Genomic DNA, 19604 nt, shown 5'->3' on the forward strand with positions numbered 1-19604 from the left:
TCTCTTTTCATCTCTAAAAAAATTTTAAAGTGCTAACTTTATATAAAGCAGGCAAATCTTTCAAGTAATTTGCTATTTATGCCAATTTTTATAGCGCTAAACAAGAAACTAAGAATAAGTGAAAGTAAAACAGGAAGACTGACATGAGAAAAAACAGTTACAGCTGGACAGAGCAACAGAATGCTCTAACACCATCTTGGCCTTCTTTTAATTAAATGAACTAACAGATTTAGGTGTCTGCTGGTTTAGTAGACTAACTCCCTTGGATTTGCTAAAATGTATACATTAACAAGTAAACAGTCCTAAGAAAAGAGTGCCATTTAAAAAAATCAACACTGGACACTAATTAAAGCGATTTTAAAAATGAAAGGATATTGACTAGTATAAATGAATATAAAATGTAGTAGATCTTACAAACTAAGAACTGAAGCCTTGTCCAAAGTTTAATTATTCCTGTCCTTTAGCTGCTTTTTCTAAGAAGTATACATTGACCAAATGGCGATTGAGGTGTTTGCTGTAATCTTTTTCCTTCCTAAAAGACCGATCGCAGAAAATACAAACAAAATCTCCCTCAGCCTCTTTGACTGTCAAGGCTTCCTTTCCATTTTTCCTACTATTTTCCTGTGGAACTGGCCGAGCCCCATTCAATCCAGAATCATCACTACCCTCTGACATGTTGTCACTGAGGTCACTTCCATCATGACTATGGATGCCTTCATCTTCATCTATTTCCTGAGACTCATTTACTGCTGTAGTAGCAGGAGGGGATGCCACGGCGGTTTTGGACACTGCTTCGTGCTGTTCCATTGGGAGAGGAAGCAGCAGTGGTGAAACTGGTTCTTCACATGCTATGTCTTGATCAAGTAGCTTCTCTTTTTTGTTCTCATCAGTGTCCACTTCCATTTCCATTTCAGAAAGCACAGTGTCAGCCTGATGCTTACCATCTAAAGTTTCTTCCTCCGGCATATTCAAGTTTTGTTCAGAGGATGAAGTATTGGTAGATTCCTCTGTAATAGCAGCAAGACCAGCAAGACTTTGATCTGCCTCTTCTGCTTCTTTTTCAAGAGGGGATTCTTTATTTCCTTTGCCTTCTGTGACTAATTTTTGGTCTTTTGACTCCTCTTTTAAGATTTCCTTTGGCAGCGCTGGCGAAGGTGGTGAGGGGCTCTGTGCACCTGCGCTCTCCTTGAGAAGCTGGCTATCTTTAACAGGCACTAGGCCAACTTCAATGAGAACTTGCTCCTTCCGTGCCATTTCACTCTGCTCATTACATTTTTCTTTCTTATCTTTTCGAGGAGACTTTTTAGGAGTTGCCTCCATCTGAACAGGCGGAGACTTTTTAGGAGTTGCCTCTATCTGAACAGGCGGTTCAGTGGGAGGAAGAGGTTCCATCTGAACAGGGCCCTCCTGAACAACATCCATCTGAGCAGGCCCCCCAGCAGCAGGAGGCTCTGTCTGAGCAGGCTCCACTGGAGGAGGCTCAATGGGAGGAGGCAGCTCTGTCTGAACAGGCCCCACAGGAGGAGGCTCCCTCTCAGCAGGAGGTTCCCTCTCAGCAAGCTCCTGTGGGACAGTCTCCTTCTGAGTAGGCTTGCTGTTTTTTTTATTTGATTTATTTTTCAGAGTTTTCTTCTTTGTATTTTTTTTCACACAAGTACTTTGCTTTTTACTCTCCTCTACTTTACTATCACCTTTTGGGACTTCCTGACTATTTGGAGATTTGCTTTCTGCCTTCTTTTTCTTTTTTGTCACAGGTTCTTCATCATTAACAGGACACTGTGAGGAATGGGCTTCAGTTTCCATCTTCCTTTTGCTTTTCTTGGCTTTGCCCGTTTTTTCTGAACCACTTCCTGTATGCGCATCCACATCTTTAGCTTCTATTGCTGATTTGCGAGTTCTGGTAGTCACATGAGTTGAGGCATTACTAGAAGGCTTTTTCTCTTTTGAAACATCCTTTTTCTCCACTTTTACAGACTTCTCACTTTTCTTACCAGCCACATCCCCCTTTATTTTTGTCTGCTCTGTCTCTGTTTTTACATTGGTAACATTGTTATCAGGCAAGTCAGCCTCTCGCTTTTTGGTTTTCTTTAGTTTCACTTTTGAGACATCCATTGTTTTATTAGGACAGGTAGGATGCTTAGATTTGAAGTGATACTGCAGATTACACTTCTTAGAAGCCGCATAGTTGCATACAGGGCAATTGAACTGCCGTGGATTAACATGTAACTCGACGTGTTTTTTGAAGTTACTTCGATCTGCTGTTTTGTAGTCACAGTGTGGGCAGTTAAGAGGTTTAGGCCCATTGTGAACCTGTCTTGCATGTCGGGTTACTTCATGTTGATTAGAGGCCACATAACTGCACTGATCACATTTAAATGGCTTCTCACCTGAAGGTAAACAAGAGATGTTAGAGAAGAGATAGGCCAAGAAATTATTTCAAGCTTTTATTAAAATACACATAAGGAATTGGATGTCAAAAAAAAAGCTATTTATTCAAAAATTATCATGCACCTTACTTTTACCATATTTATTTGTCTGTCTTTTCTCTATCCCTTGACATACTTCTCAAATCAAATGGAAGTATAACTATCTCAGTTAATTATTATGTCCAAAAAGTTCATCAAGCTAGGGTTCTCAAGTCCTGTTAAAGAACAGAGATCCATCAAGAAACATACAATAATTATTGGTAGTTTGTTGTCCCAGATGTTAATTTTGGGACAAGCACACTCACACAGAAATAAATTTTTAGTTTAGTTTAAAAAAAAAAATGTATAATGGAATATAAATCTTTCATGTATTTTTAAGACAAATCTTAAGATACTTCAAAGAAATATCTTAAACACTAATCTATGCTGTCAGAGCTTTTGGAGCAAAAGTTTTAAAATAATGCCCTAGTCACAGTGAATAAAATATTCTTTACATTTAACCCTTCGTCCAACATGACAAGAGCTGGGTTAAATTTTACTCAGCCAACTTTTCTAATGCCAGAGTTGCTATTTCAAGTATTGCCAAATCAGAAACTATTTCTTGATTGCCCCGCCACCCCAACCTTCTTCTAAAAGACACTAGGTAAATGAGAAAGAACATACAAATAGATATGGTATTTAAAATTAAGATAAGCAAACAAAGTCATAAACACGTATAAAACCAACCACCCCCAAATGAAAAGCATAATAACAACACATTCTACCTGAATACATACCCATCTAGAGCACATTTTAGTAAATATTACCAAATGGTATCCATACCCCACTGGTCCAATGGAATGCATAGTAGAAAAACGGAAATTGACATTTATGAAAATTAATGTCAAACATTCTCAAATTCCTACAAGTCTTACTTAATTTTTTCATAAAGCAAAACTCCTCAGACATTATGCAAAACCATGTAGATGGTACATGTTATGTGACTGGAAAATGTCTGATAAAATAACGAAATCACACACAAAAAACCCTAAAACTCATCCAGCTAAGTCAGATTAAATATGCACCTAACGGGACAACTTTTTTCTATGTTGATTCATGAATAGATCCACATTACTCATATACTTGGCCCTATCTTGTCGCCTCCAATTAGTATGTATAGGCACAGAATGGGTAAAGTTAAGCGGCATAATGATTAAAAAATTATTCTAGAGTAAGAATATCTGGTGAGTCAAGTATGAACTCTAGCACTGTGAGATCTCAATCAAGGTACTAAAAAAGTGCTAATGCTCACTTTCCTTATCTATAATATTCTTTTAGTGTTATGGACTATAAATAATCTAGAAGTTAGCATGGAACAGATAGCCAAGCAGTCCATACGCATTACTAATAATTCAATTTTGGAATGTATCTGGTAATTTTTAGTATAAGTAAACAAAAGTCAGTCACGTGCTTATCCTGCCTTTCCTTATAAACCCAACCTCTAAGCAAACAAATAGTTGACAAGTGGAATTTATCTCTTTGTAATAAAAGAATTATAAACAAAATATTATCGGGGCCTCCCTGGTGGCACAAGGGGTTGGGACGCAGCACTTTGAAGCTGTCCGCATCCACTGCAGCACCAGTTCCATCCCCAGCCAGGGAGCTACCCACATGGAGCAGCAGACCTCTCCTGTCTCACCTGCTGCCCCCCTCAGCAGTGTATTTCAGACAATCCGCCTGTTCTGTTCCCCACTCTGTCTCTGGTGAATCCTCTCACCCCGCCCCATACCTCTGTCCTGTACCCCAGTTCCTCTATGCATAAATAAAATTGATCTTAAAAAAATATATATTATCATCTTCTAACCCCTAATGAGTGATGGTGTTTACACAAGTCTCACTTATGAAATGGACAGACTGGGAAGATACAAGAATTTATTTAAGGGGTGGGGCCTTCCTGATGGTGCAAGGGTTAGTTAAGTCTCAGCACTATGAAGCTATCAGCAGCCACTGCATCATAAGTTTGATCCCCAGACAGGGAGCTAACCCATACGGCACAGCAGACCTCTCCTGTCTCACCTGCTGATCGCCTTCACAGTGTATTTCAGTAGATCCACCTGTTCTGCTCCCCATTCTGTCTCTGCTGAATCCTCTCTCTCATACACACATGCACACACACCACACCCCTGGCCTACACCCCAGTTCTTGTATACATAAATAAATTTTTTAAAAATCTTTATAAAAAAAATAAGACTTAAAATGTTCTTTTTGGTAGAAGTCAAATTATCATGAGGAGACTATGTATACTAAGGAAAGGGTAAGGAGGGAACTCTCATAAGTGTGGTGAAAAATGTTCCACATCTTCATTTAGGTGAAAGTCGGAGAGATGGAAAAAACATACCTAAAGCTATACTTAGTATGTGCATTTTCAATTATGTAAATCAAGCCTCAAAGAAATTCTGTTTGCAGACTCAAACTGGGGGAGCCTCCCTGGTGGTGCAAAGGGTTAAGTAGCAGCAGTATGAAACTATCTGCAGCCACTGCAGCACCAGTTCCATCCCTGGCCAGGGAGCTACCCACATGGCACAGCAAACCTCTCCTGTCTCCACTGCTTCTCCCCTCAGCAGTGTATTTCAGTCAGTCTGCCTGTTCTGTTTACCACTCTGTCTCTGGCGAATCCTCTCACCCTCCCAGCCCCCAACACCAGCCACTGTGGCAAGAGTTCCATCCCTGGCCTACATGACACAGCTCTCCCGACTTGCCCGCTGCTCCCCTTAGCAATGTATTTCAATCTGCGTGTTCTGCTCCCCACTCTGTTTCTGGTGAATCCTCTTACCCTCCGCATATCTGGCCTGTACTCCAGTTCTTGTATGCATAAATAAATAAATCTTAAAAAAAAAAAAAAAAAGACTCAAACTCAAATATCTTTTTTTTCTCACCCCCACCCAACACCAAGTATCTTTTACATAAGCCCAGCTATTAAAATAGCACTCATTTACTTATCATTAAATACTTCAAAGGAAAATAAATTTGTTGCTGAACAAAATACTTTTCCATCTTAGAGTAACAAATGGAGGTACAACTTGGCAAGTTACTCTTTTAATAAACAAACATTCACTAGACTCAAAACACAAAAACATTAAAAATCAACTCCTAATACTAGAAAGATGGATAACTAGCCAGCATCACATATTCAAAGATACCATAAGGGCAACTACAAACTGGATGCATTTTATCCAGTAGTAAATATTTCATCCAAGTTTAAATAGTAACATCCCCTCTAGGAATAGTAAAAGGACAGTGTCCAGCACTACCTAAGTAACAATACCACGTCTAACACCATTAGGGGAAAACACCAACAAAATGAAAAATATCGGTAGGTAAATGCGTCTATAAAACATCCAATTTTCTTTTTCACCAAAAAGAGCATTCCAATCCCTTAATTTTACCTGAAAAGACCTACTATATGGACAAAAGTGTTCCAAGTAAATAACCAGTGTGATTTTGTTGCATAAAATCCAGAAAGGATGGAATAAAATTTTAATCCAAGAGTAACAGGGGCATACAAACTGATAACTACTCAGAAACAAAAACAAAGTTCTGATAAGCCAATTTCTGTCATTTAAAGTATACCAACTGAACAGAACCTAATCTCTTTTATAATTAAGACTGTACACACTTCTTCCCTAAAATATATTCACATGAACGAGAAACAAAATGCTCAAGCTGACCTGTAAAGATCAAACTTCAGACCACAGAGAAGGTACCCAAGTCATTCATTCAGTCCATGTAATACAGTCAGAAAAACTATCCAATTTGACCTAACTTCACTTTATTGCAAGTGTTATACCACACATTCATACACAAAAAAGACTAACTTAACTGGGCCTTCCTGGTGGCGCAAGGGGTGAGGTCTCAGCACAATGAAGCTAACTGCAGTCACTGCAGCATGAGTGAGTTGGAGACCCGGTCAGGGAGCTAACCCACATGGCACAGCAGACCTATCGTCTTGACTGCTGCTCCCTTCCTTCAGCAGTGTATTTCAGTAGACCTGCCGATTCTCCCCTCTCTGTCTCTGGTGAATCCTCTCACCTTCCCCCCACACACACACCTCTCTGGCCTATATCCCAGTTCTTGGATCCAGAAATAAAATAAATTTTAAAGAAAAAGACTAACCGTGTTTGTTTCCTATTTGACACTCACAAACTACTGGCATAAAGACAGTGACTGTTTCTCTCAATACATTGTGCTTCCAATTTCTTTATGTTGTAGCTTCTTGAGCCATTTTCTGACCATGTTCTTTTTAACACTGTTGCTTAGGGAAAATGGGTGTGGGCAAATCTGTGGCCAAATTACAGTTCTTCTACTTTGGAGGAATGACAACGTTAGAGAAAGCATTTATCCTCTCTAAATTCCTGCTTTAATAATGTGTAAACAGGAGTTAAGTCTTTTAGGAATACTCAATTTAGAGATAAATTCCAACTTTTTAGTAGCCTCCATGCATATAATAGTATCTACTATTCATTAACAGACATGAACTTGAATAGCAGTTACTGAAAATCACCATATAGCAAAGAAAATTTAAAAAATTAAAAAGAGCAAATTCAAAATCATTCAGGCAAAAATTTAAATGGTATAGAATACTACAAATATATACAATGATGGAAGTATTATCAATTCATGAAAAGATTAAAGTGAGTCATTCTAAGCCAATGACTTAGCAACACTAGTAATACATCAGCCAGATATGACTTCAAATGCAATACAATGACAAATAGTATTAAAGCAGAAAATTCAGTGGGATAGGAACATAAGAAAAATTATAGGACAGCATTTAAAAAAGCATATTTAAGTCAGATAAATCCAGAAGGGGGACATTCTACAGGAAAGATAGCCATACTTCTCCAATGAGTTAGAGTCCCCACTTGTCAAATGGGGACAACTGCAGAACATATACATTATAGGATAAACACTAAAATGAATTAATTCATGTAAAACTCTTAAATGCTATCAACAGGGTAAGACCCCATCTTTAACAAAACCTGGGAAAACATCCAAGTTACCCTCAGATAATGAAACTAGAGAAGTGCCTGAAAGTAGTTAAAATCAGGTTTCTGAATAGTGACCCAATTCAATAACAGGAGATTTAGAAAAAAATCACTCAAAATATATTAACATTTATAGGCAAGTAAAGTCAAAGAGAGGCCAGCAAGGATATACTTTGTTACCCTTTCAGCTCAAATCAGAACCTATACTGTAATTAATTCTTACTCAATCACTGACTTAAGACTTAAGATAGCAAAGTCCCACAAAAACAAAATGCAAGCAAAATTTTAAATTTTTTATTAGTTACAAAAAGAAACAGGTAAGATTAATTTCACTAGTGCTACCCAATCAAGCAACACAAATTTAAGGTAATTGTTAAGGGAAACAGGTCTACATAGATTTTTGTAAAACAAGATATTAAGCATTGTTCGCCCATAGAGGTACAGTCTATTCCAAATCAGACATGGCAATTTACTCAGGGTCAATCATGGTCAAAATGAAGTAACTGTCAATTCAAGACCACCTATGCTAGTATACACTTTTTAACTTGGCCACCTTCATAACCTTGATAATGGAGACCAATTCTGGTTGGTTGTTATGATTAAGTCTGGAATGGATGCATGTCCCACTTGTTATAATACTCCTGCATGTTTTCTAATGTAGGTTAATAAACTGGTATGTTGGATTATTTATTTATATATATATAGATGTCATTCTATAAAGTTGAGCTTTTAGAAATTAGTCCACAGAAGCACTAGCAATACTCAAGAGAACCCACATTTCAGTACTGAGAAGCTAAAAAGGAATACATGGAACCTGGTAATCATGTACTATGCAATTTGGTTTTACACTGTGTTGGGGGCATGAGCAGGGGAGGAAGAAACACTATTAAGGTAAGAGCTGTTCAAAAAGGACTCAGCCTTCATCTGAGTATAATTTCAATGAACTTACTGAAGATTTGAAGATTCAATGCAAATTAAAGATACCTCCTACCTCACACCAGAAAAAGCACACACATATTTACATTGTTTTAAGAGTCCCCAGCTATGAAATTCTTAAGAATTTCCATTTAGGGGCCTCCCTGGTGGCGCAAGGGGTTAAGCACCACACTATGAAGCAATCCACAGCCTCTGCAGCACAAGATCGATCCCCAGCCAGCCAGGGAGCTTCCCACATGGCGCAGCAGACCTCTCCTGTCTTGCCTGCTGCTCTCCTCAGCAGTGTCTTTCAGTCAGTCTGCCTGTTCTGCTGCCTACTTTGTCTCTGGTGAATCATCTCACCACCCGCATCTCTGACCTACCCTAGCTCTTATATGCATAAATAAAAATAAATCTAAAAAAATAATTTCCATTTAAACATAACACCACACTTAAGAGAACAGTCATTTTCAAGACTAATTTACATTAAAGTATAATCATAAATAATGACTGAATTTTAGGTATAGAAGGATTTCCTTATAAAGGAAGTTTACTAACAATGATAGAAAAGTTTCCATTTCTTACCAACCTGAATGAGTACGCATATGTCTAGTTAGATGAGTCTTCTGAGAACTTGAGTAAGGACAAAGTTCACATTTATATGGGCGTTCTCCTGCAAAAAAACATTAGTTTTTAAATATGATAAAATAGGGTAAATACAATTCTCACTAACAGTTATACAACATTCAGTACTGAGCATTTCTGAACAATTCTTATTCCTGACAAGAGTTAGGTTAGCTATATAAATTATTTAATTCAGAATTCACATTTTGCTGACCAAAAATGTCACTGGCATTCTGGATACTCACAGCCCTTTTAATTTTCACAGTAATACCACATACTGTATTAAATATTAAGAACTGAGTAATTATCTTTATAAGGTACCAAAAAGCATTCTATTCTAATTAGAATTATCCTTAAAAAAATTTACCCAAATTTTCTGAAGTTACGATTTAGGGGATTTTTTTTCTTAATGCTTGTAAATGATAAATCTGCCATTTGAAATTACTTGCTTAAAGCAAGAACACTCTGAGTGGGAGTGTGGTTGCATTAAGCTGTTTTCCAGTGATAGATATCATTTTCATAAAATAGTCAGGTCAGGGCTTAAACAAGTTATACTATGAAGCTGTAAGAATTGAAAACAACTAAAGATGAGATGTCAATGATTTACTATTTATGACTCAAAGGAAGGAATTACACACGTATTCTTTTTGGACATGGGTTGCCAATCAAAAACCAGATTGATCCCTGGTGGTGAAGGGGTTAAAGACAGAGCTATCAAGCAAGCTATTGCCAGCCACTGCAACACAAGTTCCATGCCCCGGCCCAACCCACATGGCACAGCAGATCTCTCCTGACTCTCCCACTGCTCCCCTCAGCAACATATTTCAGTCAGTCTGCCTGTTCTGCTCCCCACTCTGTCTCTGGTAGATCCTCTCACACCACCACCCCCATCTCTGGCCTGTACCCCAGCTCTTGTATACATAAATAAATCTTAAAAAAAAAAAAAAAAGCTTGACAATTTGTGCAAACCACCGCCACCGCCCCGGCCTTAAACTCTGTCTCTATTGGATTCTCTCAGCCCCTGCACCCCAGTTCTTCTATGCGTAAATAAAAAAACAAAAAAGCCTGACAATTTGCTTTCATCTAATATTTAGGTACTGGACAGTAATTATGACCTGGGGAAGTTACTAAAAACTCAGTTTCCTCGTATAAAAGTAATGGTATCTTCACTTCCTAAAATTGTTAAGATTTTATAAATTAAGATTAAATGCAGAGTCTGGCACTAGTGAAGCCCTTAATAAATATCAATTATTATTCTATCTCTAAAATAAGACACAATAGGGTGTGACACTAAATGGGACAAGGAATAAATGGAGTGGAGGAAAAAAATAATGTGGTTGTGAGTGGGAAATGTTTCTAACAACTGTTCAGCTGTCATTAGCTGTTAGCCATGAGATTACCTATAAATAGCAAAACAGTATTTTGAACTGGAAGAATTTTAAAGTAACTTTAAAAACCGTAACTGTATTTCTACAAAAATACCCAAATGCTTCTGCCCTCCTCTTACTTCACAGGTGCCTTTTTCTTTCACCTTGTCTAAAATGTAAAAACAAACCAAATGGCCAATAAGCACATGAAAAGATGCACAATATCATTAGCCATACATTGTGGCAATGCAAATACAAATCAAAACCACAATGTGAGGAAGACTACATACCCACTAAAATGACTGTAATCAAATACAGATGTCATTTATTAGTTAAGATGTAGAGAAACTGGACCACTTCCACTGGTGGGATTGTAAAGTAACAACAAATTAGGAGTTCCTCAAATGATTAAAGTTACTATTTAGCCTACCAATTCCACTCCTAGGTATATAATACTCAAGAGAAAAAAAAAATATGTCCACTCAAAAACCTGTATATAAGATATTCACAACAGCATTTATTCATCATAACCAAGAAATAGAAACAATCCAAATACCCATTAACTTATGAATGGATAAACAAAATGTGTATCCATACAACAGCATATTATCTGGCAATAAAAGGAAAACAAGTACTGTACATACAACACAGGTGCACCTTAAAAACATTATACTACGTGGAAAATCATAGTAGCAAAGAATTACATATTATATGATTCCATTTATGTGAAATAGCCACAACAGGCAATCCACAGTGGAGTATAAGGTGTACATATAATAAAACTGCTAAACAAAAAAAGTTAACAGAAGAAAATGAGATACCATTATAGATTATCATGAAGGTTGAGTTAAGAATAATTTTCTTATAAATTCTTTACAACAGAATAAATTATTCTAGTTGTATAAATCTACAAAACAGGCATAAACACTAGAAATCAGTGATTTTTCAGGTCCACATGTAGGCTAAATTGTCATCCTTTAAAGTAGTATGTGTGAGGGCCTCCCCGGCGGCGCAGCGGTTGAGCGCTGGGTTGCGAAACTGCGCGCGGCCTCTGCGGCGCCGGTTCGATGATCCCCGGCTGCTCCCCGGCCACCAGAGGAGGGTCCCACATGGCGTGCAGACCTCTCCTGCCGCCCGCTGCTCCCCTCAGCAGTGTACTTCGGTCCTTCTGCCTGCTCTGCTCCCCGCTCTGGCTCTGGTGAATTCTCTCACCCTCCCGCGCTTCTGACTGTACCCAGTGCATGTATAAACCAAACAAACAAACAAAACCAGCAAACAAATAAATAAAGCATGCCTCTATAAAAAAAAAAAAATTAAAAAAAAAAAAGATACAGAACCACTCCCTCATTTAAAAAAAAAAAATAAATAAAATAAAGTAGTATGTGTGAACTGGTTTAACTATCCAAGCCAAGAAATTAAAAACCTATAAATGAAGACTCAAATGAAAATAATCTTCAACCCTTACACCAAGACAATTAGCTATAAAAAGAAATTCTGAACTTTAACTCTTACTTCGGTATGACTCTGGGGGCACAGGCTTTCAAAGCCTTTTGTTTTCCTCTCAGTAAAAATGGGCTACATACTTACATGGTTTTCCTCAATGGGCTATTCTGAAAGATTAGCACAGAACAGAAGAAAGCACCTAACAATGGCACTCAATAGAAGAACAAAAGAAACCTAGTCAGTAAATCTGAAAACTAGGGTACCTAAATGAGAAATAAGTGTCTTATCTCCACTTTTCATTAGATGAATATATTTTTCCATAACTTTCTAAACCATGCATTTAACACCAGATAGTCTCAGAATTTACATAATCAAAATATTATCCACTATATATCAAATTGTTTCCAAATTTTTTAAATTATAAATTAAAAAAGTTACAAGTAAGATAATACTATGGGAGAAAAATGTTTCCAAAAAGCATTAAAACCAAAAAAAGTTTTACCATAAAATAAGATTCACTGTGGAAATACCAACCTTAATGTGGGGAAAAAAGTAATGGATGGTTAAAGTTTATGAAATATATCCACTAAAAATTAGTCACCCAGACTGTATTAGATGAAAACTCTATAACAAAAAAACTAAGAAATTGCAAAAATAGTTCGTATCTAAAAAAAACCTTTGCATAAAAAAATTGGAAGTTCACACCAAGACTGAAATTTTTCCAGCTCTCTGTTTTCCTTTTATTCTAAAAATATCCTTAAATAGACAGATTTAGATCATCAAAAAAGTTTTACCTTTCTGGGAAATTTTTCTAACTGTTCAAAGATTTACAAGTTCTGAAGTTATCAAAATCAACTGAAAAAATAAAAATTCAAAACTATTTCAAAATATCAAAATTCAAGACAAAGGCACTGGGGAGCTGGTCATTGACTTTCAGGGTGGTTGGGAGTATATATACTTGTAAAAATTCATCAAGGTAGTACACACGAAAGTTATGTACTTGATCATGTCATAGTTACTACCTTGAAACCTCCTTAGTGTTTATTGCTAATTCTAAAATTAGGCCCCAACATTCTTAAAAACTGTTAAATAAAGGTGGAGGTAGGGGACTGATGACCACACATGAAGCACTTACAGACCAAGTACATATGACTAGCTGGGGGAGGTTTTAGATACTAAGGGGAGGTTACAGGGGATATTACACTGAAGTTAGTTTAGTGATTAACTTGGGGGTGGGGTGGGGTGTAACTTTTGCTCCTACATTGTATTTTTTTAATGTTTGAACCTCTTTGGAAAGAAAATGGCTTCAATTCAGATTATAATTCCAAAAGGACAAAAACAAATTATTTTACTTAACTAGATTTTAAAGCTTTAAATAAGGTGCCATGTGCCGGAGCTTAGAAATCTTGCTGCAAGTCTTTTCTTGCAATAGAATTTCACTGTTTTAAGTCCAGCACTTAAAAGCATAGTGCTATCAATTCCTCTCCCCACTCTGCCCCAATTTTACGTGTAGAATTTCATCCTGGGAGGAAAAAAAAGGAAGCTGATGCAAATAGCATTCCACAGCACCTTTTCAGTTGTGATTAGGAATACATTCCTTGATTATCCCATTTTGTTAAGACCAATGATCACTCCACAAAGGTATCAACTCTGACCAAGAAAAATGTTACAATTAACTACCAATTACAAACATTGCTTGCAAAAATAAGACCCTTTAATTACAAAGTTCTGAAAATCAATTTAAAAGTGAATTAAGGGGGGGTCCTCTCTGCTGGCACAATTAAGTCTCAGCACTATGAAGCTATCCATAGCCACTGTAGCACAAATTCAACTGCCGGCCAGGGTGCTACCCACATGGAGCAGCAGACCTCTCCTGTCTTGTCTGCTGCTCCACTCAGCAGTACATTTCAGTAGATCCACCTGTTCTGCTCCCCACTCTGCCTTTGGTGAATCCTCTCACCCCACCACCACCCCGACCTCTGGCCTATACTCTAGCTCTTGTATGCATAAATAAATCTAAAAAAAAAAAGTGAGGGCCTCCCCCGTGGCGCAGCGGTTGAGCGCTGGGTTGCGAAGCTGCCCGCAGCCTCTGCAGCACCAGTTCGATCCCTGGCTGCTCCCCGGCCAGTGGAGGAGGGTCCCACATGGCGCGCAGAACTCTCCTGCCGCCCGCTGCTCCCCTCAGCACTGTACTTCGGTCCTTCTGCCTGCTCTGCTCCCTGCTCTGGCTCTGGTGAATTCTCTCACCCTCCCGCACTTCTGACTGTACCCAGTGCTTGTATGAATGAATGAATGAATGAATGAATGAATAAATAAATAAATAAAGTATATTAAAAAAAGTGAATTAAGGGGGCTCCCTGGGGGCCCAGGGGTTAAAGTCTCAGCACTATCAAGCTATCTGCCAGCCAAACCGTGGCCAGGGACCTAACCCACATGGCACAGCAGACCTCTCTGCTCCCCTCAACAGTATATTTCAGTGGATCCACCTGTTCTGCTCCCCACTGTGTCTGGTGAACCCTCACCCCCCACACCTCTGGCCTATACTCTAGATCTTGTATGCATAAATAAAAATAAATCTTTTAAAAAATGAAAGTGAATTAAGGAATGTTGGGGAAAAATAAAAGAATGAATCACTAAGATAAGGAGTTTTCCCTTTGGATGAAGATGTCATAAAACTGACTGTGGTGATGGCTGCACAACTCTGATTGTACTAAACCCCCTGAATTACAGCTTTAAATGGGCCGTGTGGTAGCAGTGGAGTACATTTCAGTAAAGCTGTTATTTTTAAAAACTGAATCACCAAATGTGACAAAATATTGACAACTCTTAAGTATAGGTGTTGGGTTATATGTTGGTTTACAGCTGGAGATTCTCTTTACAGCTGAGATAAGCTGAAACTTTAAGACTTCCATTTTTTTTATAGTGCACCTATACTTTTCTTTATATAATAGTACCATAATCTAACTTAACTCAATAGTCCTCTATCCCAAGTTCTTGCACTATGCATTTTGGGTAAAAGCATCAATAAAATGTCTCTGGCTGTTTCTCCAAATAACAACCAGTGCTTTATTATTCCTTCACTTAATCTTCCAATTCTATATGTTATTATCCCTATGAAGAAACTTAGAAAGAGATTAAATAGAACTTTATCAAGTCCCCAAAGACAGCAAGTAATTGAATCAAAATTTGAACCAGAGTCCCTTTCCTTACCCAGTCTACTATCAAAAGTGAGTTGAGGGCCTTCCTGTTGGCACAAGGGGTTAAGTTACAGCACTATGGAGCTAGTGCTGTAACTCCCCTGCCAGGGAGGTGGCCTACAAGGCACCGCAGACCTCTCCTGTCTCCCCACTGCTCTCCTCAGCAGTGTATTTCAGTCAATCCGCCTATTCTGTTCCCCACTCTGCCTCTGGTGAATCCTTTCACCGACCGCCCCCCCCCCATCTCTGGCCTATATCCCAGTTCCGGCATGCATAAATAAATACATACATTACAATTTCCTCTTACCTGTATGAGTTCGAACATGCTGTACATAATTATTCTTTCTGTCTGAAAAATAGTTGCATTTTCCGCATGTATATACTTTTCTTGGAAAATGGTTTCTCAAATGTTTCCTCCAGTGATATTCACTTACTGTGGTATAAGTGCAAATGATACACTTGTAGACTCTCTCATTATCTCCAGCTCTAGTGTGGTGTTTCAAGTGAGCAGTATAGTGATCATATCGATTAGTGTTGTACCCACAGCGGTCACAGCGAATGGGGCCCTTGGAGAAATCTCCCTCTTCTGTAGTGGAAGAACCAGATTCCCTGGCTTTTGCTTGCTTTTCTGCACTTTCTTCCACAAAAAATTTCTTGGCACTATGAACTCTAATGTGGTGCACAAACTGTTCTTCAGATTCTGCTTCATACTGGCATGGCTTACAACGAAAGGGTTTGGTCTTCAAGTTCTTGCATTTGTCCTCTGTTCCAGGTGTTTCAGGAGGAAGTTCTTTATTTGAACTGTAAATTTCTGGAGCAGCTGCTGATACCTCAAACACAGGCTGTGGTTCTACAACACTGAGTTCCAAACTTTCCAGTTGCACATTTTCCAGTCCACTGGGTTCACCTTTTATTTCAGGAGACTCTTCAAGACCTTCTCCATCACTATCTGAAAAGTTGTTATCTCCAACAGGCATCAATTCGGCCATCTGTCTTTCTTCACCAACCAGGTAATCACAACAGCTGCCATTTACTTCCCCAGTTAAGGCCACATTTGCCAACATGATAAGCTGAGGTGCAGCCAGTTCAGCTTTGGAGAGGTCATGCAAGTCATACATGTCGTTAGACAAGGCCATGCCAATGTTGCCACCGCTGGTGAATAGCCCTCCTCCTCCAGAAGACTGCCCCATTACTTGGGTGGCCATAACTGTATTCTGAATTAAAAACAAAACAAACACACACAAAAATACAATAAAACCATCAGTTTAAACACAGGTTTTACTGGTAAAATCTAAGTATCACTGTAATTTTTGATTAAAAAAAATTTCCAATATAAACGTGAAAATCAATGAACTTCATTAATTACTAAAAATAAGCCTTTAAAATAGTCTTATAATTGTGACTTCTCTTTACTAGACACAAAAAAAAATTTTATTACCCCTACAAAAAATTCTATCAACTGTATGACACAACTTTTTATCCTAGTATCAACTAGGTCTACAACTGGCATGCTTTCCCCAAAACACTTAATTTTTCTAGCAGAAAAAAATAAGCCTAACCTTTAATGTTAATTCAAGTTATTTTTTAATTCAATACATAAATCATAAACTGCTGCCCTCCGGTCCCCCCCCCCCACCCCAAGGTTTCCTTGTCTGCATCAGAAAAAGGAGAAATCCAGAGGCCATACTGTGCCTTTATTTAACACACCCACGTTTGGAAAGTATAAGTCTAATAACTGTTCGACTGAATTCAATTTCATGTGAACTCATCTAACTCCAGAAGGAAAAAACTGAAAAAGGTAACCATTTGGTTTGATTTCTTTCAATGACTCGATCTGTTGAGCCAAAAAAAAAAAAAAAAAAGAAAGAAAAATAAAAATTACAGGCCCTTTTTTTCTGTGCAAAAGGTTGTTCACTGTATGCAAACTTTCACAAATGAAAATACTCTTTCAAGCCCCCTAACAAAACAATTTCACGACTCAACTAGACGATCAGCAACTTTCTTGCATTGTGCTTGACTTGGCCTACTTGCCTAGTGGAAGCCATTACAAGATTACCTTCCTGAAAACACGCTGGGCTTTTAAAATCGTCTTCACCACGTTACTTCCCAATCTAAAAGGTGCTGTTCTCCCATTAGGGGTCCTCGTGTAAGTCAGAAAAAGCAAAATAACTGACGCAAGTGCGAAAAACAGAAAGATAAACCCCAAACACAAAAAAGTAATCCGTTTCACTCAAGTGCCTACTAACACAAACCAGTAGAGTTCCAACGAAAGTTGGAATCAAATGCCATCACAGAAAACAGAGGGCAAAAGCTGTCCCAGGGCTGAAGCACCCAGACTCCTCGGTAACTGACCCAAACGTGGCCTTTCCGAAGACCTCCCCAAACCCTACCTGCCACCTCTAAAGGAATTTTAAAGTTGGTCAGGAAGGGCGTCCCAGCACAGCCCGAAAGTCCAACGTGTTGCACGAATTCCTACGTGCTGCTGCCACCAGCGCCGGCCTCGGCGGCGGCATTCCTGACTCAAACAGGCATTCGGCCATTTTCTCAAAATACCAAACACAAAGCAGCTCTTTGCAAACTCGGGCGCTCTCGCTTCCTCTCGGCTCGGCCCGCTCGCTGCACACATTTACACGCCGCCTCGCGGGAGCTGCCCCGACACCCCCGTCCCGAGCTTTCCCCCTGAGCTCCCCAACTCTGAAAGACAGAAGGGCACCTCGGGGTGCCGACGGGTCGGGACCGAGGCTTCCCCGCTCCAGGGCCCCCCCACCCCGGCCCGCGAGAGGGAGAAAAGTTACCGCGGCGCCCGCGTTCCGGCGGCTCTGGGCGCCCCGGGGCTCGCCCTCTGCGACGCCCGGGGCGGCTCCGCGGGCGCCCTCCCGAGGCGTCGCGCCCCGAGCGCCGGCGGGGGCCCCCCACGCGCGCCGGCCGCCCCCCCGCGCCCCGGAAGTTTGCGCGCTCACTCCCCCACGGCGCCCCGCGGGGCGCGCGCCCCGGCCCGGCCGGCTCCCGCCGCGGGGTGGCCGGGCGTGCGGGGCCGCGGCGGCGGCGGGGCGGCCCGGGCGCAGAAATCGCTGTCCAGCCCCATTGGGGGAAGCGCCGGGCCCCGGGGCTGACTCAACCCGCCGGGCCGCGCTCAACGGCGCCTTCCGGCGCAGGGCAGAGGCCCGGGAGGGAGGGAGGGGGCCGGCGGGCCGCGGCCGGCGAGGGGCTGCGGCGGGATCCGGCCGCGGGGGGAGGACGAAGAGGAAGTTTCAGGACTAGGGCCCCGGGCGCCGCGGCTCCCGCGCCCCGGGACGCGGCTCCGGGGGCCGCCGAGCCCGCGCGGAGGCGGCGGCCCGGCCCCGGCCGAGGAAGGGGTCCCGGCGCCGCGCCGCCCCCACCCCGACGCCCCCAGCCCAGCCCCCGGGCCGCGGCGGTGTAACCCGATCCCGCGCGGCGCCCGCCCCCGCCCCGCGCGGCCGCCGCCGCCTGCGCCACAGTATCGGCAAATCAGCCCTGGACAGCGCCTCGCTCCGCGTCCTTCCGCGCCCTCCCCCTCCCGCGGCCGCCGCCGCCGCCCGGCGCCCGGGCCCCCCCCCGGCCGAGCCCCCGGGCCCGCGCCGCGCTTACCGGCCTCCCCCGGCGGGCAGGGGCGGGCGGCCCGGCGCCGCCGCTCCTTCTCCGGCGACTTTTCTTTGTTGCTGGAGTTTCGAGGGCGGGGAGGGGGAGGGGGGAAAAGTTGGGCGCCGGGGCCGTCGAGGCCCGCGGAGGTCCGAGAGCGGAGCTACGGGGAGCGCTCAGGCCGCCGGCCCTCGCCCTGCCGTCCCGGCCGCCGCCGACGCCGGGGTCTGGGGCCCGGGGCCTCGGCGGCGCTGGCTCTGCTGCTGCGCCGCGAGCTCGCGGGAGCCGCACATTCCAGCACAGGAGGCTGCGCCGCGCACCCGGCCCGCGCCGCCGCCGCCGCCCGCGGGACACGCCCCCTCCGCCGCCTGCGCGCGCCCGCGGGACACGCCCCCTCCGCCGCCCGCGCGCGTGGCCGCCCGGCGCGCCCCGCCCCTGGGCGTAGGGGGCCGCCGGCCGCGGGCTGAGGGAGCTGGGTGCGCGCCCGGGGAGGGCGGGGGGGGGAGGCCGCGCCGCGCCCGCCGGGCTCCTCACGCTTGCCCTTAGGTCAGATAAAAGGCGAGACCCACGCTCTGGATTTCTTTTCTAAACCAACAACAGAAAAGTTACCTCCCCCGCCCCACCCCCCGCCAGCCCTGGCGTGCACGCAGGAGAATAGAGCTGTTCAAAGAAAAATCTGCAGGCTTTGACGTTCTCTCTGGAACTTTTGTCCCCCGCCTTTCAAGTCCAAAGCGCTCGAATATACTATTCAGAGGCTCGTCAAGTCTCCCTCCGTAGCCAGCTTTAAATTGATGACGCTTCATTTTGAAGTTGTGAGGCAAAAATACTAGCCAGATTTTAGAAGATAAGGAAATTGTAGTTTGGGAGTTGCGAGAAAATGTTTCTGGAAGAGCGTGTGCTCGAGGCAGTGAAAATGAAAACTGAGGGGGCAAGTCCTGAGACGTGGCAGGTAGCAAGTTGTCGCTGAGCCTTCAAAGCACGATTCCAGTGGAGCCATTACTCTAGGAT

The 19604-nt window shown here is 42.1% G+C and overlaps 1 protein-coding gene across 1 annotated transcript; it reads right to left on the bottom strand.

Annotated features, from left to right (window-relative positions):
* Positions 1 to 447: 447 nt before the first annotated feature.
* On the bottom strand, positions 448 to 16210 carry REST (RE1 silencing transcription factor; the record flags this gene model as incomplete). The annotated part of the gene is made up of 3 exons (XM_084233733.1): positions 15304 to 16210; positions 8955 to 9038; positions 448 to 2387 (listed from the first exon to the last, which is right to left on the bottom strand). Exons 1-3 carry the CDS (start codon positions 16199 to 16201, stop codon positions 448 to 450), a joined length of 2922 nt encoding a protein of 973 aa, XP_084089859.1. The 5' UTR covers positions 16202 to 16210.
* Positions 16211 to 19604: the final 3394 nt, after the last annotated feature.

The sequence above is a fragment of the Talpa europaea genome (assembly GCF_964194135.1).
Source record: "Talpa europaea genome assembly, chromosome: 5".
NCBI lineage: Eukaryota > Metazoa > Chordata > Mammalia > Eulipotyphla > Talpidae > Talpa > Talpa europaea.